This window comes from Ornithodoros turicata, chromosome 7 (assembly GCF_037126465.1).
Source record: "Ornithodoros turicata isolate Travis chromosome 7, ASM3712646v1, whole genome shotgun sequence".
Lineage (NCBI taxonomy): Eukaryota > Metazoa > Arthropoda > Arachnida > Ixodida > Argasidae > Ornithodoros > Ornithodoros turicata.
The window spans coordinates 52,572,167-52,596,196 of record NC_088207.1 but is presented as its reverse complement, the minus strand read 5'-3'; the positions used below and the strand labels follow the sequence as shown (position 1 = coordinate 52,596,196).

Here is a 24,030-nt window from a genome sequence, read left to right as displayed (position 1 = left end):
ATTGTACACTCCACAGGAATTAGCCGACACGAATAGATACGTCTCCGACAATGAAATTCAGATAACACAGGCAAACGCACGTGCTGACGCAAGAAGTGGGACCTAGACCCTCCTGATTTCCTGTCAGGGGTGCTACCAGGTCACCAGTCGCATCCCTGACCGGAAATTAGGATGGTCTGAGTTGGAGCCCTGGCGTCGGCACCTTTTTTCCTGAGTCATTTAAATTTCACTATTTCTTGCACGGTAACTTTCCTGTGCGCCGTTTGAACGGCGAAGAGCTCTTTCGTTTGGTAAGCGTTGCTGCCACTAGAAAAATACACTGCAAGGTTGCGTCTCCTGCGTACATTGCTCCAATGCAGTGAAAGCATGCTTTACAGGAGATCGACACGAACCGATTGACACGCACCTTTTTTTCCACTTCACTCCTTGTTTGTGGAATGGATTCTGCGTTTAAAAATGCTGACGTGAAACACGGTTGTAAAATGGATGGCGGAAGCAAATTCGTGTATAAGACAAATAAAAATATGCGTAGCTGCCGTAGCCCGCAACTAAAAGAAAAAGACAAAACATTAACGTCTTCATGGCAATTCGCCATGTTGTTTAAAGCAAATATCGGTACAGTTGGCCGTGAAGTCGGTCCAGGACGCACGATATTTCCCCTTGCGATGGACGTGACGTTGCCCGGCTGAGGAAGCAGTTCCACCACCGCCACCACCAACCCAGGTGTCAAAGCAAGCGGGGAAAGGAAGGCGTTGCAGGTAAGCGACAGCGACTCAGGGCAGGTTGCTCCATTACAGTGCCGTGTAGTATTAAAAGGGAGTCTGACCATTAGGAGGAGCCTAAAAAAGATGCTCAAGCTGGCAATCAGACTTGGGCGCCTTTGATTGGTTGCCGTTTTCCATGGGAGCCACCATGACACCAGAATTTCTCCAAGATGGAGGATGCTGCTTGGAACGGCGAAGCGGAGATTTCGTGACAAATTTTTTTTTCACATGCTACTTTAATTTCATGCTGTGAGTATATATCCTCATGTACGCATTTGCAAAAGCAGCTTCAACTTGCGCTCCGCCATCATTATTTACGCGAAAATGAGACGTTTCGTCGCCACCGTTAGGCCTAGTTAAGACAGCTATCCAAAGAAAATAGCAAAAAAGACGCCCCTGAGACGTAAGATTTTGCAAAATATCATTGAATTTTATTTATACATACATCTTTGCGCATTTTCGATTCAATCTGCTTACGTTACGTGATTTAAAAGTTCATACCGGCAGCCGTCTCCTACGAAGAAGCGGTCCTGCCGCTCTCCTGGCCAATGACTTCTGCCAGCAACCATTTCTGCATTCCTGAGCCTTCCCAACATGCCTCTCTCCACGCAGATGGCGTTGATAAAAGTGGGCGCAAAATCCGTCGTTTTGGTCTGTCACCCGTGATATCCGTTTCAATCCAAATCAATCTTGTTTCTCCAAAATGGTGGCACCCAGTAAATAAGGGTGAGGTATAAGTACTGCATGGCCTGTAATAATAGGGAACTGTATTTCGACCTGTGATTGGCTAGATACCTCAAAAAGTGGGTGGAGCCTCAGGTATGTGCAGGTCCCATTAATGGCCAGACTCCCTTTTAATACGCGGCACTGCTCCGCGAGTGATGCTACCGACCTCGGGTCTTCTCTCCCGGAACCAACAGGAATGAAGAAGGCCCCTCAGACGTCATCGCTGAGGATGCCAAGAAAAGTCTAGACATAGTGAACGTGAAGTTCTAGTGAAGATCTAGTGATGTCGCATAGATGAATAATTCTTTCTACTCACTGCTCTGTCCAGGAGTAGAAACCATATAAAATATAGCTGGCCGTCTAATACAGAAGTGTCATAATCCCTTAAAGTGCTTAAAGTGCTAAAGTGCAAGTAAAGATCTTCCTTGATAAGCATGAACCGTCCCCATCAGGTGTCAGTCCCTGGTACGCTCACAAAAGACCGTGGCTTCCAATCAACCGAAATTCACGCAGAGAGAGAGACATCTAAGCAGATTCTCAAAAGCACGCGGTATTTTCTGACAACGCAATTTGAGGTAACCGTATCCAGGAAAAAGAAAAAAATGGGGCGATTCTTCCACTAAAAGATGAACTGCACGAACGGCACGAACTGCACCTGTGTCTGAAGCAGACCTGCCGCAGCGACCCTATCGGTTCAGGAGGGAGAGTCTTATAATGAGCCCCCGCTGAACGTTTCTTTTTTCTTTTTCCTTTGTTCCTTTATCGATGTCGTCAGGAACCGACTGGAAATAAGACATCAGCGTGCGTCACGGAGACATTTTAGGTAGTCCATTGGGTACATGCTGTATTCAAGTCACGGAGATGCGTGGGCGGCCGACGCCGACTTGAATATCTTTGGTGAGAGCGGCGTCCAGTCAAAGACTTTTTTTTGTGATCGGGAAGTCCATTGGTAATACGTCTTCGTAAGGAAATTTGTCTCGTATTTACTGGTTAGTTGCATGCTTCACTACAGGCTGTTCCGAATGAAGACTTTTTTTAGAAGCGTATTGTATTTTAGTGGGAAAAACTACACACACAGACACGCACGCACGCACGCACGCACGCATGCACACACACACACACACACACACGTAGATCGCCCTTAAAATAGAACTTCAAGACTTAGCACGCGGAAAGCCAACCACTGCGCCGAATGATACCGTTATCGGGGGGCTACGCCTTTATGTGACAATTATCATAACCGCATAAGTGTCCCAAAAGGTATACGACACTTGTGTTCGAAATATCGTGCACTCTTAAAAATGACCGAGGGGAGGGGGGAGGAGATTTGGCAGGATCGGCTCGCCGTTATTGGTTACACTGTAGTAGGCGTCATCACAAGTATAGCAAAAAACGAAAAAAAAAGAAAAAGAAAACAAGAAAGACGAATGTTGGAACTTCACCGCACAGCACGCTCCTAGCCAATCATCATCTCGAATGACATCGTTCTTTCCCCTGATTTGTTGCTAACAAGAGGCGTACGCTGTTTTTGTGACACTTATGCAGCCCGTAATTGTCACAAACATGGCGTACACCTCCCTTTTCCAGCAAATCGGGGAGGGGGGGGGGGGGAGAAGGACGTAATTCGGGATCACGATTGGCTAGGACCGTGATATGCGGTGAAGTCCTGTTTTAAGACCCGTTTCATCATCACCACCACCATCTGTTTTAGGGGGTGTAGACGTAAGATGCTGGTTGCTCAGTAGTACTTACAGCTGCGTGGTAATGCAAGCTAATTAAGCAAAAAAAGAATAAGATATCAGTGTGGATAGACGTACACGACTCTAGAGACAAACTGAATGCCAAAAGACTAACAAAAAGTCACTTAAGGAAGAGAGAACCCCCCAAGGTACTAAAGAGTCAAAATAATATTGTCCACTCCGGTACCTTTAATAAAGGATACTGGGCCTTCCACAGCACGCGCGTATGAGTGTGTGTGTGTGTTGGGGGGGGGAGGGGGTTCAAGTGGCCAAAACCGTCAGAATATTAAAGGGACGTCTATGCGATGTCGCAGGCGATGGAATTTACTGCTCTTATAACTTCACACGAGGAAATATGGTGGACCAATGAGACCGGTTTATACCAGGGTTCAGGTAGGAGGTCTATTTTTATGGCTATTCGGAACAGTTGACCGATTAACTGTCGTACCCATTCGTTTCGGTTTCGGGTTTTTGTGATGCAAAACGAGTTGAAATAATCTTATGCTAACAAAAGCAGTTTTGACATGCTTAGAGATGCATACGTTGTTCCGGCAAGTGTCCCGATTTTTCAGCGTTTCCTGTCCAGGTTTTGTCCCGATTTTAGTAATATTTTTGTCCCGCTAATCCCAGCTCAATACACATCACCACTCACTCCTGAGATCACAAGGCTGCGCTCGTCACTCTAAAGTACTTGCCCACATATCAGGAATAAAAGTGTCAACATCCATACACAACAGCTACCGCTGAAATTCGCGTTTCACGATCGTAACCGTCCTGTATTTTTTTTTTATTAATATAAAGTTGACTTCCTTTACGTATTTGACGAGATTGAGGTTGTCCCTTGTAGTCCCCTTGCGTCAGCAGCATACCCTATTCCCTATTCCATCCCAACCTTCTTTCGCCGTTTGTTAGTTTATCGTTTATTTCCTAATTATTTTCTTGTCTTTATATTTATTTTATTTTATTTATTTTTCTTGTTTCTTCGCGGGACAGCATGCAAGTCGTCGTCCCGTTTGGCTGACTTTTCCTCCTTTGTTTTTCCTTCTTTGTTCTAATAAATATCCCCCCACCCCTATTCCCAGTGCTTCTGTACGATGTGGATCAATTTTCGATACAAACTAAGCAATAGTAGCTACCTTTCCTTTCCCGAGAACACGAATGTTCCAACACTCATAACTGGGACAACGCTCAAACCATAGTTACACCAACACCAAGTTCCTTTGTATATTAAGCACGAAAGGGGTTATCCATCGGGTCCCCTCGAAAACGATGTAGAAACAAACAACGGCGGAAAATTGGGTTCATAATTCCGCTCGCCGTATATTGTACAACATCCGGGGCCTCCAGATAAAATGTTAATCCAAGCGCGTAATGCAATCCCGTTTGAAATGAAGAGTCGGCATACGTCGAGCACGAGAGAGAATATTTGCAGCCGAATCGACCTGTCCCGCAGGAAAAATTACACAGATGAGCGGAGTACGATTCATCATCGGCTTTTCTAGAGCGTTTACTGTTTCGATATATCGGGAGTGTAAACAACGGGCCCGCATCCGCCACTGAGAAAAAAATTAAAAAAAAAAACTGTTTTCTTTCGTCAGGAGGAAAATTGGCTCACTTGTGTAAGCGAGAAAGCATGGAAGAAAAGGATATACATATATATACACTTTTACAGTTTCTAACAAGGTGATGTTCTGGTAGAGTTTTGTCCGCTATTTGAAAACACGGATGAAAATGTACGCGTCGGCGCGCGGATGAATTCATTTTATCGTGTTTCCTTTATTTTAAAGTTATCGGACGTGTTTCGTTTTTATATCAGGCCCCATGTTTGCCGCTGGTCGATGATTGGATGTTCTGCTGCATTTGAGTGACTCAGGGAAATTTCTAAAAAGATGAGGAGGAGGCTTGTGTTGTGTTTGTCTGTTTGTATGTTCCAGCCTCAGAACAGTTACTTCCCACCGAGAAAGAGTTACCCGTGTAAGGGAAGAAGCTTGTTTTCAATGTTAGGTCTTCAGCCAGAGTTGAAGAATTCCAGATGGCTTCGTGCATATCCGTGATATGTGTCCATATGTGCATATCCGTGAAGTATGTTCACAGTTAACGCTTATGAAAAGCAGAAGAAAAACCGCGAGGGCTGCACTCTTAAAAATTAACTTCATCGCATAGCACGCTCCTAGCCAACCATCATCTCGAATGATATCGTTATCTGCCCTGATTTGTTGAAAACGGGAGGTGTACGCCCTTTTGTGACACTTATGCGGTTCATAACTGTCACAAAAAAGTCGTACACCTCCCGCTTTCAACAAATCAGGGAAGATAACGATATCATTCGAGATGATGGTTGGCTAGGAGCGTGCTATGCGGTGAAGTTCATTTCTAAGAGTGTGGGGTAGAGTCACCGCGCCTCTCTGCTCTCTCGAGACTTGCTCTCCTTGGAGAGTAAAGTGAAAGGAGGAAATGTAGGAACATAAACACATATACACAAACGAAATTTTAAATACATTTAGTGTTGTGACAGAACGTAGTCGTCCCTTGGGATGAACTGCCGTGTTCCTTTATGACACCAATATCATTGTTCCGTCTTAAAATAGTGTAAGCACGGCCAACAGTGACAAATAAAAATAAATAAAAATAACCATAGTAATAGATATGTAAGAGAGAAAAAGAGAGAAAATGACGCACCCCGAAAGTCGCTGGAGAGGCGTGTTAGCTTAGCTCAATTGGTAGAGCCCTGGACCGGAAATCCAGAAGATGTGGGTTCGATCCCTACAGCTGGCTAACCTTTTCAGTGACTTTTATCTTTCATCATAGATATGTAAATAGCCAAATTAAAGTGATACGAAGCAGCAGCTATATCTACGAGCAATACATATCACGGTGTACGAGTAACGCACCTGTTGTTCAGATTTAACACCTCGTAGATCAATTGAGTTTTGCTCATCATCTCGCGAGTCATGACTATGACACGGGAGAAACCTCGGAAGATGGGGAGAGATCTCCACCTACAGCTGAAACAAAGCGACTAGGTAACCCAAATCACGCAAGGTTTACTTCGGTACTCGAAAGAGAACCAGAACAATCCACACGCTTCCTCTTTTTTCTTCCCCACAAAAGGGCTTCTTTGGCGAGCATATAGCATCTCAAAGCCAACACACGCTTAATTCGAATTGTCCTTAACCGCCGATATCGGGGGTGTATATATAGTAGGGGCGCGGGCAGGCGGGGGGGTGTGAGCAGGGGGGCGAGGGGGTGGGAGAGAGGGAGGAGAAGGAGGGGGCGCTTACCTTGAGCGACACTGGTGCCCCGTACACCTTCACCCTCCCTTGAGCAGCACCCATAGCTCAAGGTGTCGGCTAGCTACTGCAGTGATACCAACGTCGGCGTTTTCTCATCGCGACACTCTCAGGTCATCCCGTGGGCGAGCGGGCCCGCGGCAAGATGGCCGGCAGCTGCCCGCCAAAGCCGCGGAACTCGCGCGGCGCCCGGTCCAACACACCACGGCACAACAACAACACAACAGGTCAATTTGGGGGGCACCAACTGTGAGGGCCACTGGGGTTCACCGGGGGCTGTGGTGGCCGTAACCCTGTACGTGTCCTCGGCTCGATGCAGGAAGCGGAGCTCCCGAGCTGCCGCTGGTTCGCAGCGGCCGGTGCACCTGGTGACGTCAGCGGGAATCCTTGCAGACGATCAATGGGGGGGACAGCGCTGGATCAGAGATGGCGCCACGTTTCGGTTAGGGAGCGTAGGGAGGGATTGCGCGTAGGGAGGTGTAGGTGGCGCCACGATGAAGGGGAATGAGGAAGCAGGAAGTATAAACTGGGCGCGGAGAAAAGGCATCGGAGAAGCAGTGGGCGGATAACGAGGACTTTTTGAGATGTTCTGTGTAAACTGTCACGCACGCGCTAAAAACGAGACGGAAGTTAATGACGATAAATGACTACACGACGTCAATTAAAGGCACACGATCACGTAGAATTACCTTCGCGGCTTTTGAATGTGGACAGGACTAGGAGTTATGCAGGGCGGATACTCAGCTACAGACTCTCTGTAGTTCGTCCTTTTGCGTATCCTTAAACATTTATTTATTTATTTATTTCCACAATGTGGTGGTGTCAGGGACAAAAAAGCTCTCGTAGAGTTCGGCAAAGGTCCCAAAGGCACATTTTTCAGCAAAACTAACGTGCTGTTCTAGTCTTAGAAACAAAACAATTACTCTATCTGTCTAACAGGCGCTCTTCTTGCAAGCAATGACTGACAACACTAACTAACCATCTGAAAGAATTGAAGATGGAAAAGAGCGACAACGCTGACAAGTGTGACATAACTATCGGCGCTAAAGTGACCCGACTCTGTACCGATATCGTTGCTTTCGAGCCCTAATGTCACCAACCAAAACAAGTCACGTTGTTCACCAAGGACCAGAATGTATGATGACGGGACGGTATATACTTCATCTTTTATTTCTATGTACATTTCTGCTATGACGACACTTCCTTTTGGCGGATTTCCGCTTACTCATTAATCATTATTTATTGTTCCTATACATCGGCATAAGAGTATCTCCACTTGCTCATTAATTATTATTTACTGAATCTTCATGACTATGCCTTCGCTTCGCGGTACCTTTTCATATATTTCAGCCCATTCTTTAATTAGTATCCGTTGGTATAGAAATAGAGATTGGTCGCCAAAAAGAAAAAAAAAAAGAAAGTGCGAGTCTTGATCGATGATCAACAAAGTCCTTACACGTGAAATACATCTTTGTCGCCTGAAAGCGTCTGAGCATTTTTCATTTTTAATGCAATGGTACTTGCAACAGCAGAAAATCACCTGCAGCGTTATTATACCGCTGGATTTGCGGTGTTTTGTGCATTATCGATACTATTGCATGTACTCTGTCATGAAAGCGAGGCCTCGAGAAAAAAAACATATATGTATATATATATATATATATATATATATGAAAACTTTCTTTAAAAAACGTCAGCCATTTCCCCGCTTTTTGTTTGCTTTTTTCCCCCTCGGCGTCGGTAAAAACTGTTCAATAATTTCAATCCCGAAAATAAGAAAAAACAAATAGTTCTGGCAAAATGTAATGTATGGACGTTTCCTCTTTGGCCTTGTCAAATATTGCAATTTTTATTATTCTTGTTTTGTTAAACGTGAGTTGTTCTGCTTATATTTTGCATGTGGTATTGCTTATGTGGTGAACGATCGTACTCTTATATATCTTAGGCCCAGGTGCAGCAGCTCCTTGTAGGAATCAGGCACGCCAGCAACAATGGACACTAGAGGGCCGCGAATGCCCATTGTTGCGAGGCGTTGGAAAACAGCCTTTGAGTCTGTGTAGAAGACCCATGGTCGAACTGAATACTGCAGAATCTTGCGCGTGGCAAAGAGCAAAGCATGCCGGTTTTGAATGGAATACGCTTCCCCCGCCTCCGCCCCCCGAAATGAATTGAATAATGGCATTTGAAAAAAATTCTACGTTTAATTGCTAAAATGGTACGTTTAGTAGAATACATAATTTAGAGGGCTGTTTTACAGTTGTGTGACGCGAAAGTTGCATTACAAAGGTGTCCGCCATTTGTACACCCAGAAGGTGTACAAATTACTTCTTAGAGTGACGCTTGTGAAAAGACGTCCGGTGGAGCGCATCGCACATGTTGAAATTTTCACACACACACACACACACACAAAAAAAAAACATAATGCCAACTATTTAATACAACGTGGACACAAGGCCTCAAGTCCATTATTACGACCCGGCGTAGTATGTTATGCTGGAGATCGCGTATCGCATGATGGTATGCTGCACACTCTAAGAAAAAAAAAGGAGCAATTTTACTCCGTTTGGGGAGTAAATGCATTGCCACAAAAAATAGTCCCTTTCGGGAGTAAATGAATGTCACAGAGTGGAGACTGCATTTCACGCTCTGTTCTAAGAGTCTCAGGAACAAAATTCGTGTGCATGTATGAAAATACTTCGAATCAAACAGCCAACAGTGATATGTAGAGTGATATAAAATCTTACGACTTACATAGGGCACAATTTGCGAAGACAGAAGCGCTAACTGTTTCTTACTCTGTAGGAGTGGAAAATTTGGCTAACTTGGCTGAGTAATACAGCCTTATGCCATCAAATTGACCAAGAGCAATTGTGAAGTTCAGTGACAATTTGCAGTCCTGGGGAGTAAATGTCGGGGTTAGGAGTAATTGCAGTCTAGGGGACTAGAAGCTGCAATTACTCCCCATTTTACTCCTTTTTTTCTTAGAGTGTGGAACCCTTTGAAACAAAGACGCCTCTCGAGCTATCTCCTTATGTGCACTGGTTGCTGGAGCAGGCGCGTCTTGGAAGGTAGCACTTTTATCCAGGCACGTCTGGAACACAATTCTTCCGTAATGGCAGTCTCTCGTCTAAGTGTCACCGATAAAGAGCTGTTTGCGGGAACTCCAGTGCTGCCACCCGAGGGCAATTCAAAGTGCTCGAACGAAGCAAAATAAAAAGCTAGGTGCAGGAAATCTGACCAAGAGTCACGCGAGCTGTGGTGGCCAGACGTCATTTTGTTAGAGGTGTCCATTCTGCTACTTTTGATGCCTATAGCTCGTTAGTGACGACCCATTTAGGTAACCTGGTGAATACACACGCTGTACGACATTATTTTTCATATTGGTGACTGATTAGATGGAATTGGCATTGAAGAAATGAGAAAGCCTACCTGCCCCCTGGAGCTTAGAGGGCGCTTGTGAGAAAGTGCGTTTTTTTAGTCATAGGTCGTCATGACTATTCTCAGATGCCATAACAGGAACCTCTAAACACCCGCACAGTCCGCAACGTCCGCCTCCAGAAAAAGAGGTGTGTGTGTGGGGGGGGGGAGTGCACTCTCGCCCCCCCCCCCCCTGAAAAAAATCCTGGGAACGCCCATGGATGGTACATAACTGGGGTCTGTGGGGAGAATGTGCGGCCACCAGGACAGGGAACTTCGGCTTTTACGGGGTTGGGTTAGGTGCAATGGGATAGGTTAGGGGGAGGTAGATATATACGGTTATTGTGTTCGTTAAATGAACTCAGTTGTTAGAAGGCTCTGTGTTGTGTGTCCCTCGTACATGTCTGTCATTTTGCTCCCCTCAGGTGGTGGTGGTGGTGAAAAGGCTTGCCGTTGTCGGCCTCACAGAGGTGGGTAACGTCTCGATTGACGCCCTAGGGCGTGGCCCTCCGAGCCAACTTGCCAAGTGGCCAACTTGCGCGGATTACGGAGGTTCGTATGTTCTCGGCAAATAATGGCTCCCACCTTATCCATCTGCCTATTGGGAGAACACGCACCGTCAACTCTGTTACGCTGTTATTTATTCAAGTAACGCCAGCGACTAAGTTCAAATAGTTTACATAAATAACATCGTATATCGTAACGCTCATGAGTGCAGCACTATGCCAATACATATACTATGGTCTCACCTCGCCTCGCTGTCCTTTCTGCTCTAGACATGAAACTGCGCAGCACGCTTTTCACGAGTGTCTCGTTCCTGACGTTTTGTGGCACAGATTTGAGGAGCTGTATGGGGTTCCACAGATTCGCTGAAGCACCATTCAAACGCTCCTTCAACCCCCCGTTCCAATCAGGGATAGACGACAGTTCATTCTTTTAGCCGTAGAGATAAACTACCAAGTGTGGATAGCGCGTTGCACAGCTGTACACGGCGGTCGCGCTCGGAGGCCATCATGCGTTCTAAGCCTCGTTCGAGCGGGTGTTCGCAGAGTGCTGCACAGGGAGAGAGCAGTTCTTGGAGCTGCGGAGTTCGGAAGACGCTGGCGAACTTCGTCTGTACTCTTCGAAGAAATGCATGGAAGGTACGTTGTCCACTACTAAGCATTACTTGCTATGGTGCCGTTATCCCGTACGCAACTCACCGCAGTCTTGGTCTGTTGCGTGGCGACGACAATCACGAAAAGCAATCCTTAACGTGACGTGATTTCGCGGGCAGGAGTTGGTATTGCACTAGTTCTAGTTTTAGTCCTAGTTTGCAGAGAGAGTTATATGGGAGCCAGTCCATGTGACTGGATTTCCGCATCTATGCCAATACATACTGAGTGCAGCACTGTTTTTGAACCTCCAGCCTTCCTGCGGGGCTGCTTTCCGTGTTCCAGTGAGGCCAGACATCAAAATTCTTGGTCTGACTTTTGATTGCACTGGCATATCTAGCGTAAATTGGCATCGTGCCCTTAATCGTCGCAGAGCTGTCCTGCGGCAGCTTAAGTTTGTTTATTTGCCCATCCCTTTTCGCGCTCATCTGCTAGTGGCCTGATACTACAGTCGCTTGTGGTTCCTAGGAGTCGTTGCCACGCCGCCACCACTAATTTGTACTGCCATCACTAGGCACGCGTTCCGTTTTCTCTGGGGCGGTTCGGTGGAGTGGGTCGCGAGGTCCCGATGGAACCGTACACTTGACCGGGGCGGCTTAGGCTTGCCGGTGGTGCTCGACAAGTGTCTTGCACTTTAGTCTCGCATTTATTCCGAGGCATTGCACACTCCCGAACACCTAGCGTGCGCATTAGTGCAGTACTCTCAGAGATGTGCCACCAGGTGGTTCGTTGAGAGCCCTAGGTTTCAGCCTAGGTTCGAAGTCCTGCCTCATCGATACAGTGCCTGTGTTGATGTTGTAAGACGTTTACGACTCCAGCTTCCGGACGCTGACATCCAGTTATGTGCTGCCAGCGATTTTTATACAGCTATTAGGGAGTTGGAGTCCGGTCCTTCAGTCCCTTCGGTGACGACGAAGCTGTCTTGGCGTCGAATCACTGCGGGCTGGCTTCAGTGGAAGTTGGCCCACGATGCTCTTCCTCTTCGTGAGCGATTGCGCCGTTTTCATATCTCTCGTTCTGACGGTTGCCCGTCTTGCGGGATGTGTGAAACGGCCGAGCACTGTTTTAGGCGTTGCACGTTCCCCTTTTGCTGTGGCATAAGTTAACGCAAGTATTTGAGCTCTCGACTGTCTCCTGGGCCACCGTGCGGTTCCTAGAACCGTTGCCGGTTCGGCGCACTCAGCGCAAACAATTGGCTTTGTTAATTACTGAGATAAAGTTTCAAATTTGGATCCGTCGTTGCCGGCTGGCTTTCGGTGGCCCAGACTTCGGAGACGCAGCTATATTATGGGCTGTCAGGGCAGGTCTTCGTAGCCACATCGCCCGTGAGGAAGCACTGTAAGGACCTTCTGGAGTATACTCTCGCCGTTGGCTGACGTCTACTCGACTTTTCCGTCACGTTCAGAGCGAGTGGCAAAGTCATGTTCTAGCCAGCTTACTAGGACTGTACTCTTCTCCGCAGCGACTGTCCCGTGTTTGGATTGTTCGCATGGTATGGGCAGTACGAAAAGGAAACTCTCCTAGAGAGTGGTGTTATCTAGCCTGTGGGATTGTAACGTGCAGTTAGTGTCAGTGCAAAGGGGACTACCCCGATGGGTAGTTCGCCTGCTTGATGACAATACACACCTAAGTAATCTTTGTCAATAATTCCTTTTCAGTTTCACCGCCGAGGTAGTTCGCCTGCTTGATGACAATACACTTCACCGCCGCTGGATGACCTCTGGCATTCCGTTTCGGGTGAACAATGGCAAGTTCCATGTTAACCTATGAGGTGTCCACATCCTCGTGTTGTTCTCCCACTTGCGGCTTTCCAGTGTCATGGACTGTTGCATGGCGAAACTGACACTAGAAATCAGGAAATTTGCCTGCGCAAGTGACTACACATGCGTAACCAATGAATCAACGCGTACTACACTCAAACAAAGCTTCATCTCATAGCACGTGTTAAAAACGGAAGGCGTAGGTCTTTTTGGAACACTTATGCAGTTCCAAAAGAGGCGTACGCCCCCCGCGCTTTCCACTAATCGGGAGTGACGAAGGTATCATTGGTTGCACAATGGTTGGTCTTCACCGTGTTATGTGGCGAACTTCTGTTTTTAGAGTGTAGGTGGGAAGATAAAGAACAGAATAAAGGCGCTAAAAAGACAAACACACGGACGTCGACACACAAACAGTGCTACATGCACTCTAAAAACAGAACTTCACAACACAGCACACTCTGCTCCAACCATCGTCACGAATGATACACTCTTAAAAGTGAACTTCTCCGCATAGAACGCTCCTAGCCAACCATCACCTCGAATGATATCGTTATCTGCCCTAATTTGTTGAAAACGAAAGGGTACCCCTTCCGTTTTCTACATATCAAGGCAGATAACCATAGCATTTGAGATGGGGCATGGTTGGCTAGGAGCGTGCTATGCGGTGAAGTTCATTCGGACAGCGACAGAAAATTGGCCATCAATGAGACAGTTCTTATGCAGCACCCTGGGATCCGGGACATCCTGGAAAATCATCGACTTGATTTAAAGCTGAAAGGACTTTCCCGCAGTACACAAACTCTGCTCTTCAGGCTGCGAACAAGAAGCGCTTTCACTAAATCACAATTATTCAAGATTGGCTCTCTAGACAACGCAAACTGCATACATTGTCAGCAAATTGAAACTATCGAGCACATCCTATATTGCATTGCTGTGCATATGCTGCGGTGCGGGAGAAATACCTTGGCCATTGCAGGGACTGTACTGTGGAGGATGTCCTACATCCCAGAGGCTCTTTCATGGAAAGACACTCCAAAACTCGCAGCCTTGTCTATTTTCTCCAGGAATCTGGCCTCGCTCAAAGGCTATGAATACTGCTCGGATTTCTCGCCAACTCTGCAGTGAATGCCCTAGATCTTAATTTTCGGCCGTCATCACACCATCTCATCTCATCCTGGCTACAGTCGTGACGCAGCCCACACATACAAATATAGAAATAAAGGCAAATAAATAAATAAATAAATAAAAAGAAAAAGAAAAAGACACTCGGCTCACAGGGAGCCCAGGAGGTCCGTATCACGCAGATGCTTCGTCAAAGAACACCCAAGCAGCTCACTCCACATCCAGGGGTGTTTTTCTTTTTTTTTTCCAAGCGCGTATAGTGGCCGGGGGAGGGGAGGGGCGAAACCTAATGTTGAACCTGATGATTTTGGGGGAGGGGGGACGATCTGCCCTCCGTGTAATCGAGATACTCTACCATTCTTAGTTTTCACTGAATCTTCGAGTCGTGCGACGAGAAAACATGTGCAGCGGCGCAGACGACGATTGGCACCTGGCTCGTGCTACGCCCTTTCCCCGGCCATCTTTCCCTTAGAAGTCGGCCCAGGACGCACATTCCCCTAGGTCGTCGGTCGTGACGTTGCCCACCTCTGTGAGGCCGACAACGGCTAGCCCTTTCACTACCACCACCACTACCACTACTCGGCCATATTCCTGGCCTACAATAAACATTCGTTCAGCGCACTGCTTGAGTATACGGTCGCATTTCTTGCCGCTCTCTCCTATACGCATGGAGACATTATTCGCTAAGATGGAACGGAGAGAAATTCAACAACGAGCTGGCATTCGACGAAAGCGGTTTCGTAAGACTTGGCAGATAATGAGCGTGCATGGAACGTGGTTGCGTCAACGGCCATCAACGTCAACAGCCGTCTATGTATATAGGTACATCTATAACAGTTGTAGAGAGAGAAGAACGAAGAAAACAAGTTGCAACGGCACCGAAACGAGTACGGGCGCCCGAACGTTCTTTATTTGGGACGCATACCGTGATATCGTCACTTTGCGCGATAAATTAAGGTTGTTCCGTCAGCAGGCGAGGTGCCGTGAGGCGTCCTCTACGACGCAGTGTAGAAAGATCGTCTCAGTTACGTGTGAAAGTACGCTCTTATAAACAACTCCCGTGGCATAGTGGATATAGGATGATCGTTTTCCACGGCGAGAATGGGAGGTGACACGGGTTCGAACGCTGTCACCGTGGCTGTGCTGTCTGAGGTTTTCCCTGGGTTTTCCGAAGACTTTCCGGACGAATGTCGGCACAGTTGCTCCTGAAGTCGGCCCAGGACGCATACTAAAATATTTGCTGTGTTTGAGAATTTGTCGTGTCGTCTCTTCATCCCTGTCTCGGGTTCACCACCTTGACGCATACTAACCCCTCTGTCCCCCGCGCCTTCCTGCTGTCCTCTCTCCATCTGTCCACGTCTGTATGCCGCTCATAGCCACAGTTGCTTCGCGGCGCTAACGCGGAATAATAAAAAAAACACTCTTATACAACAGGACTTCACGACATAGCACGCTGAAGGCCAACCATTGCACAGTATGATACCGTTATCGCTCCTGATTTGTGGAAAGCACGGGGCATGCGCCTTTTTTTTATGACAATTATCATGACTGCATAACGGTCACAAAGGGGCGTACGTCCCGTACTTTCCACAAATTAGGACTGTACCATTCTGTGCCATTCTGTGCACAATGGTTGGCCAAGAGTGTGCTATGTGGTGAACTTGAATTTTAAGAGTACGGCAAGCAGTACCGTCACACACACACGCACATATATTGGATGATGATGAGGTGGGAGATTAACCGCCGCGCTCCGCCTTCGCCATCACCATCACCTGTTTTCAGAGTGTACAAATGTACAAGTGTACAAAAACGTTAATTGAAGTTTTAATCCATGTTTTGATTCGCGTACAAACAGGAGGCAACTGTGTGTCGATCTTGCTGTGATACGTTTGCACGCGAAGCCGCGTATTGGATAATCACGAATCTGGTAAATACTAAGCTGTAAAGCATGGGGCGCTTAAAGGAGCATAGAAGGCATCTCGATCATATTTTTGTTTTGCGCGCGATATGAACATACTACCCTCTGGAACTGTGACGCCGAATATTTCTGTCGGAAAGCGCGCAAGAAAGCGCGAAGCGGCGGGTTTTTTTCTCTCCCAGCTCCTTATGGGCGTGTTGTGACGTCAGATGATCCTAGCACCTTTATTGGCTGCCGAAAATCGTCTGCTTCGGCGCGGGAGCTAGGCGACCAGTCGGCTGCTCTGCTTCAGACGTGGGACGAGCGGCGTCAAATACAACCGCAAGAAGAAAGAAAGAAAAAAGAAGGTGCGAGCCCCGCTATTGGGCGGTTGACGTGACGTAGCGTGACGTCGAAGACCGCCAGTCGAGGGAAGGAGCTTTTCTGACCCGCGAAATTGGACATCAGGATTGCAGGATTGCTTCGATCGAACTTCTTGAGCAAATGTGTCCTAACTACTCCTTTTGACATTTTTTTGTTCAATCTCTTCCATGCTCCTTGAAGCGAAAATCCTTCTCCTCCTCCTTGGCCAACCCTCTGAATCAACTTTCCCAAAGAGAGAGGGGACGGAAATAGCAGCCAGTGGCGCCGGAACTTTTCAATTGCTCCCTAAAAAAGCGGAGCGTTTCCCGAGCAGGAACTTTACGGTTGGAACTTAGCATCGCCGGAAGGAAAGAACCACGTTCATCACATTGATCGATGAGGGGAGTGTTTTTCAAGGCGGTTTCTAGATGGCGCTGCCAGCTTGCCGGTCAATAGGAGAATTGGGGCGCTGGATGCGGCGCTCCTCTCAGGATGGAGACACTGGCCTGGACAGCGCGACATTGCGTCGTCCTCCTACGCGGCGGAACCGGACGCCACGTGGCACAAACAACAAAGGCCCCCGCGGTAGAGTGTGCGGAGGAAAGAATGACAAGGGGATGTCTCCAAACCTTTGGGGTTTTGGGGGTGGGGTGGGAGGGCTTAGGAGGAGCCTGACCACATCACTGCCAACACTGACCGCAGAGCCATGCCGTTGTCTTTCCTATCACAAAGACATTGTGTTTGCTAGCAACTATGTCTAAATCATAGTTGCCATTGCCAGCAGCAGCAGCAGCACCAGCCGCAGCAGCGAGTCGGCTTTGCGTTGGGAAGGCGGCGGAGCACTATACTGGCAGCCTATTACGGGCCATGCTCGGCCCTGTGTTGTAAGACGTATTGGTCTGATTTGGGGGGTGGGGGAGGGGGTGGCGACTTAGTGGGGTCGTTAGCCGTTGACGTACCATCGAGAGGACCAGCGGGCTGGGCTGCCTGAGAAGAAGCGACGGGCTTCACTGTGACGTTCCAAATGCAGTAAGATGCGCTCCACGTCCTCCAAACGCCACATGTGCAGCCACGCGTGGCACGGATACATAAGTAATAAATATGCATATAGTCCTCGCCTAATCGTGACTATACTTGCGAGCACATTAACAAATGCCGCTGAAAGGAAACCAGCAGTGGCGGCTCAAAAATTCACCTCTAATACCGGGCAAAACGTCTTTGTCCATTATTACTTATCTACCGCTTCGCTAATTAAAAAGTTGATGAGGAAACTCGAGCGGATCTTGCTGCGTCAACAGCTTCTTTTTCTGCGGGAGCGCTCGTTGGAGGTTGGGTCAGAGGTTGATTAAAATTGCTGGAAGACTGACGCGGAATTAAATAAAAGATCCTTTACATTTCTTGCTCATTTCAGACCTTCAAAGTTATCTTAATGAGAAGTCATTTGTAAGTTTTAAGTAGGTTTCAAGAAAACAGTGAAATATCCCTCCAGTTCGTTTTATCATTCAATCAATCGTTTCTGGCTGAGGTGCATTATGCGACAACAACAAACGACGTGAGGTTACCAACACGTGAAGTGACGATGAATGAGGATGATGAGTAAGGATGAATGTGCAACAAATAACATGCACTCTTGCGCAAGAACCATGGTAGCATTTGGTGCGAGAGAGATATGTCTATGATGCGCGACACTCTCAAGAAACCCTTCAACCTATTTACAGAGACGGTAAGTGAGCGAGTGAATGATGACGTATACAGTACGTCGCATGTGGCGCCGCGTCGCGGAGGAAGCGGAAGAATTTTCGGTGGGAAAATGAGCCTTGCTGGTGCTCGTCACGTCGCACTAAAATGATTACGTCATGCCTGGAGATCGGGCCACGCAACACTGCTCGTGGTTTGTTTTTTAGGGTGTTGTTATAAGCTGACAAAAACACCGCTGGGTGAAAATATTTCGCTTGGTGGCACCTGATGAACTACATTGCAGTTGGTCGCAGTAGATGCAAAATCAAAAACTAGTAATAATCAAAACCCAATAATAACAATATCAACAATACTGGTGGTGGTGGTGATGATGATGACGCTGATTATAATGATGATGAGTTGAGGTTCATGTGGCACAGAAGGGAAGATAGCCATAGATCTGCGATAAACTTAAGTTAAAAGGTTGATTTAAAACCCTCAGATAACACGTAACATGCTGCAGCCTAGAGTGAAAAACAAAACAAAAAAGAACTGTCCATTACAAGCTCAAACACGCTACAGTATGTTTAGGAACTCTAATAAGCGAATGGTGAACTTCTCCCAAAGATAGCACGAAGGTGGACGTACTCGTATAAGTGTAAGACAAGACAAGTTATTAGTGTAAGACAACTTATGTGGACGGTGTCATTTCCTTGAGCTTGGGGAGGTGGTACTCTAACTTTATTGTGGTTCTCTGTGTCCTTTGCGCACAGCGTGTTAAGGGTTCATTTGGTTGGTTTGAGTCCGGTCCTGTGTTTTGTGTCTCTGTCCCTACCACCTCGTCAAGCTCATGGAAATGATACCGTACATATCGATACGCCAGCTTGTTTTGCTCAAGAGCCGCACAAAGAAACACCACGCTAATTTTCAACGCCTACCCCAAAGTGCACGAAAAGACGCTCCGAGACTCACACAGACATCATTGCGCTTGCGATCACGCAGAGTTGCTGCTTTCTTTTTTATAGCCATGAATGGCAGCGTGCAAAGTGTCACAAGAACGGAAGTTGCAGTTAACGGGCAAACAGCGAGCCACGATAAAATGAATGTCGTATTCACTTCCGGCGGAAGTTTATGAATGAAGCAATTAAAGCTCCGAGTTCAGTCCAGTATACACGTGGGAAAGGGCGACGGCAGTTTAAATGTCACGGCCATCCAGATCACAATGCGTTTCTTCCATAGTTTCTCTCAGTGCTACACGTGCCCACCAGAAGGTGAACTAAAGGTGCAAAAAAACGAGACCAAGGTCACCCTCTTCTTCTTCTTCTTTTAACTGGATGTTTGCTGGAGCTATGTGGTGACTTCATATGTCGCCTGCATCTCCATTTCTTGTAGGTGGTATAAGTGATATCCACTGAATCCATTGAGTTTATGCATATTTTATGCTGCCAAAATGCAATATAGGCCCATGCGCTCGTGGTGGTGAAACCGCAAATGGATATATAGGCCTGTGTAAGAAAGTTAAACACGTTGTCTCCCGTATATGGACGTGCAGGGATATTCTGTTACGAAAATACTATACTCCTATATCATAAATAGAAGATATATAGTTAATATAAATGAATAATAATTAATACCTTTACTCGTTTATAAACATGCATTAATGATCGGAACTCGTCGTCAGCTAATTTTGTCTTTTCCGATAACCTAATCTTTCTTTAAACATGAAGTGTACTTATTCTAGTTTTGTTATTCGTGTTGAATTGTTTGTATTTCACGTAGTCATTTGCGTTTGTTTGTGTGTGTGTGTTTTCTGCCTTTGCCTGTACTTCGCGTAGTCATTTGTACTATTCTATGTTCGCGTTATGTTCACGCTGAATTGCTTTATTATTTTATTTGTACTATTTATCATTTCTCCCCCTTATGTAATGCCTTTTGGCCCTTAAGGTACTAAATGAAATGAAATATAGATAAATAATAATTTATAATATTAAATAATTAATAAATACGTCCTGCGGGGTAGCCAGTCCGACTTAGTGGCGACCCATATCTCCATTTTTTTGTTTATCACATAACCATCACCAGCGCTACACAGAGCGCGACATCGCGACTTTTTGCTCAGTGTACTGCATATTGTAAAAAAAGAAAAAAAAAGGTGATGAATAAAAATTATACTAATTCCTGAATCAATAAAATAGCCTATATATACAGTGCACGACACTGAAAACCTTTTTTCGATAAATGTTTCAAGATGTTGCTTGGGTAATTTTTGTTGAGAAGGCTCCCACATAGTTTCCGAAAAATGCGGACAGATAATTGTGTATATGCAGATTTCCACTATTGAAACGTATAAAGCGCGGACCCCATAACAAGCGACACGCGACGCGCTGCAGAATTTGTCGCTGTCGCGTCTGGTCATGGCGCGACTTCCTGGTCCATTTGAGCAGCGACATTTCGGCACCGAGGAATGATGTTTTTGGAGAAGCAATGCATATTTTATTCGAGCTAAGTTGTAAATTGCCATAAATATACCAAAAATAGTATTTCATTCGTCAAAACGAGGAGAAATTGTAATGAAGTTGCTATGTAATATTCGCCGTAACGCAGTGGCGCTGCGGTTGAAGTACCCAACGCCCCGCCCACTTCTTCGTCTGCTAGTTTTGTTGGTTGCCCTCTCCACCCTCTCCCTTGCCCACGCGTTCAGTTCTTGTTTCACGCCGCCAAATCTAGCTGGTTTTGTCAAACAACAGGCAACGAACTCAGCGACATGCTACAAATATCTACTGGGAGTAGATGCAGAAATATTGAGCCGCGACAAAGCTTTTTTGACGCTCGTGTGGCGGCAGTGACGTCGATTTTGTCGCTTCTCGCGTGTATCTGCCGCGTGTCGCTTGTTATGGGATTCGGGATAAAACCAGCATCGCAAGAATGAGTCTTTTGTATTCTTGACTTGATGAGATGAGCCACAGAAGATAGTGTAGTCACCTTGCTAAACTTTTCCTAACCGCTATAACCCGCTTGTTAAGGCGAGTTCCCACATATAGCGCTTCGCTCTATAGGGCCAGAAAATAGCGCTCGAAACTTAGCGCTGTTTTTCCGTTTGCCGTTCTCACATACAACCGAGCACATAGCGCTATCCTGCTGGGGTCACGGGATATCTCTTTGCGACGTGATGCACCGGTGCTGCCGTGATTGCTTACTGTCGGCGTCGGGTATCCGCAGCATCAAGGGGGATGACACTTTCGATGCTGTGATCGCGATACCAGACTATAGTAACCAAACACCCATGCTTTGACAGATGAAACTCGTGGCCATTTTCACGTCGTCGTCGTCGCATTCCTGTCTTGCTGCTTCGAGTGATCGGAAGCAAAATAAACCCCAGCTTCCACGACGTCACGGCTGAAAGAAGCTCACGATTGGTTAACGCAGACTCACCGCTCAATATAGCGCTAGAAAAGTTGACCGGGGCTCTACTTCGTCAAGAGCGGTTTTATAGCGCTTCGTAACAATGCGAGGAGGAAAATATAGCGCAATTTTCTAGTGCTATGTAGCAAAGCGCTATATGTGGGAACTGGCCTTTAGCCATATCTTGCCTCCTCTGCTCCTGCCATTTCGCTCGCAATCCCATCTGCATAGGGCCGCGCAAACGGCACGTGCAGCTGAGAATTCAACGAACAGTCATTTGCTGAATCCTCAGCAGCACGTGCCTGCATGATGTGTTCTTCTACGATATATTCACGTGGCATTTCAAAGCGATTGTATTACAGAAATTGAGCCTGATGGACAACAGCCACTTTCGCATTCCCGGAGCCCCAATATTTTTCATTACTCACGGCGTGCTTACGTAACCACATACAAAACGCCATCTCAAGTATATGTCAAATGGATACGTTTCTCGCGTGGACTGACAATATTATATTCGTCGAACACCCACGCAATATACACGTGATCGCGAGATGATCGATGAACGTATGCGCTTATAAAACAATACGGGTGCGAGGGCCCCAATTCAATCTCTCCATATTTCTTTTATTTCCGACTTATCAGCTTATTACGAAGCAAGGCTGCCGCATTTCCAGTGAGCGACTGTGATACTTGCACTCCCGAATTCTACTTTGTAGCTGACGCGTGTAAAAATAAGAATAATAATACCAAGAAAAGCAACAATAAAAAATAAAAAATGCGGTGCCTCACTGCCTCAAACACGGTATTGCGGATTACTTTATTTATTTACCACTCATAGATCTTACATCCTAAGGCATACATATAGAGTAACTAAACATACTCTTTAAAGAAACGGTGTACTTTAACTCCTTTTTCTTGCCACATATATCACTCCCTTTTGGAGAGTACAATTCGACTCTCAAAAAGGAATCTCCTCAGTCACACAAGGAAATAACATTACTCCCTTACTCCATTACTCCCTACCGGAGAGTACACTCCCTCAAGGGAGTGAGGAGACTCCTTTTTGAGAGTAATTGTACTCTCCAAAAGGGAGTGGTATGTGTGGCAAGAAAAAGGAGTGAAAGTACACCCTTTTTTTAAGAGTGTAGGCAGAAGAGTAGCGACACTCAGCCACGCCGGCGAGCGAGGCCGCCATATTGGGTTCGATGCGGCTGCGTCGCCTAGCAACGGAACCCCAGTCTCCCCCTTCTCCGCCGGAGTTTAGCGCGCGCGCGCGCGCAGTCGAGTGAGCCCGCGATCGAGGAAACCGGTTTTGGATGGAGGGGACTCAACATGGACGGCGCGTTCTTGGGAGGAGAAACCACGTGACACGATCGGTCCAATCGCGGACACCGAACGGCGGCTCCGGCGCGGAAAAGGAATGCGATACTCTGTACCCCTATTTAGCGACACTAGGCATATACAGTCCGGCAGGTTAGACGAAAAACAGGTATCTATACTTCACGAGCACACGCCGTTCTGTGCTTCTAAGCCAAAATGCAGCTCAAGTCGTGCCCGTCTCATTCTTCAGTGCCCCACTCTAACCCTCAACGCATTAACCTCATGCTTTCTTTTTCTTTTTCATGTCGTCTTTTTCTTTAATCTATCTCATCCTTCTTTCACCGTTTGTTAGTTTATCCTTTATTTCCTAATTCTCTTCTTTTTTATTTATCTTATCCTTCTTTTATTTATCTTATCTTTCTTTTATTTATGTTTCCTTTTTTTCTCCGTGGAATAGCAAGCCGGCGTCCCGTTTGGCTGACCTTTCCCTTTTTCTTTCATTTGTTCTAATAAATATATCCTCCCCCCCCCAAATGCATTTGCAAATCGATAAAATGCAGAAACGGAGGCAAACTGGGTGGCACAAGACAGTGTCTTGTATTCGTCATTGTTCTTGTAGCCCACGCCCAGGCTGTAGAATGTAGTGTTTGTCATGTACACACACATACTTATCCTGGAAACATGAAATATTCAGTTGGACTCATGCTCGTCCCATTTCAAGCGACTTCACATCCGTATACAGCTGTCTCCTCGACTGTAGCGGCTCAGGAGCAAACCCGGCTGCCCTGTATTTGTTCCACTTTATTAATTAACGTTACCGGAGCAGGATCCCAGACAGCACAGGTGTATTCCAAACTCGAAACTCGTCAGAAGGCGAGCGCGCGCGCGCTCTGCAGTAATTGACTGCTGTCTATTTCCAACATCTGCCATGCATATACATCGTAATGAAAAAAATGGTGCGAAGTTAATGGTTGCGCAAGTGTTTCGGAAAGGCAGCATAATTGCGAAACCTTCTCATTTCTGTGTAGTTGAATGGGTTGTTATGACACCCGTCTATCCGAAAGGTCAACTGTCACATCGCCTTCCTAACAGGATGAGATAAAGCCTAGAGGGGTGCCCCAGGCTTGAAAGGAAAGCGCTCAAAAGGTATCAAACAGGCACACTAGTTGCAATTGTTATCGTTCTGTAAACGTGTTATTTAATAAATTAAGACGAATGAGATGCCATAAATCATTATATATGACGTTTTCTACGTAGTAAAGTCACTTGAAGTAAAGTGCGTTAGACGAAGGGAAGTCAACGAGATTGATCATGAGAGTGGTGTCACATTGTAATAGAACGCAACGCAGGTGGTATTTCCCCCTGCAAGATATTTGGATGACTTGAACGCTCTTTCGTG

The 24,030-nt window shown here is 46.5% G+C and overlaps 1 protein-coding gene across 8 annotated transcripts in view; it reads right to left on the bottom strand.

Annotated features, from left to right (window-relative positions):
- LOC135401529 (cGMP-inhibited 3',5'-cyclic phosphodiesterase 3A-like) overlaps positions 1-24,030 on the bottom strand; it is a 282,793-nt gene that overhangs the window by 133,359 nt on the left and 125,404 nt on the right. For 2 of the 8 annotated variants that reach the window (XM_064633988.1, XM_064633989.1), the window contains exon 1: positions 6,511-6,887. The exons of the other annotated variants lie outside the window; for them this stretch is intronic. In XM_064633988.1, coding sequence (XP_064490058.1) covers positions 6,511-6,564 — 54 coding nt within the window. In that variant the 5' untranslated portion in view covers positions 6,565-6,887. Of the gene's footprint in view, positions 1-6,510; positions 6,888-24,030 lie in introns of those variants that run through there. 8 annotated transcript variants of the gene reach the window in all.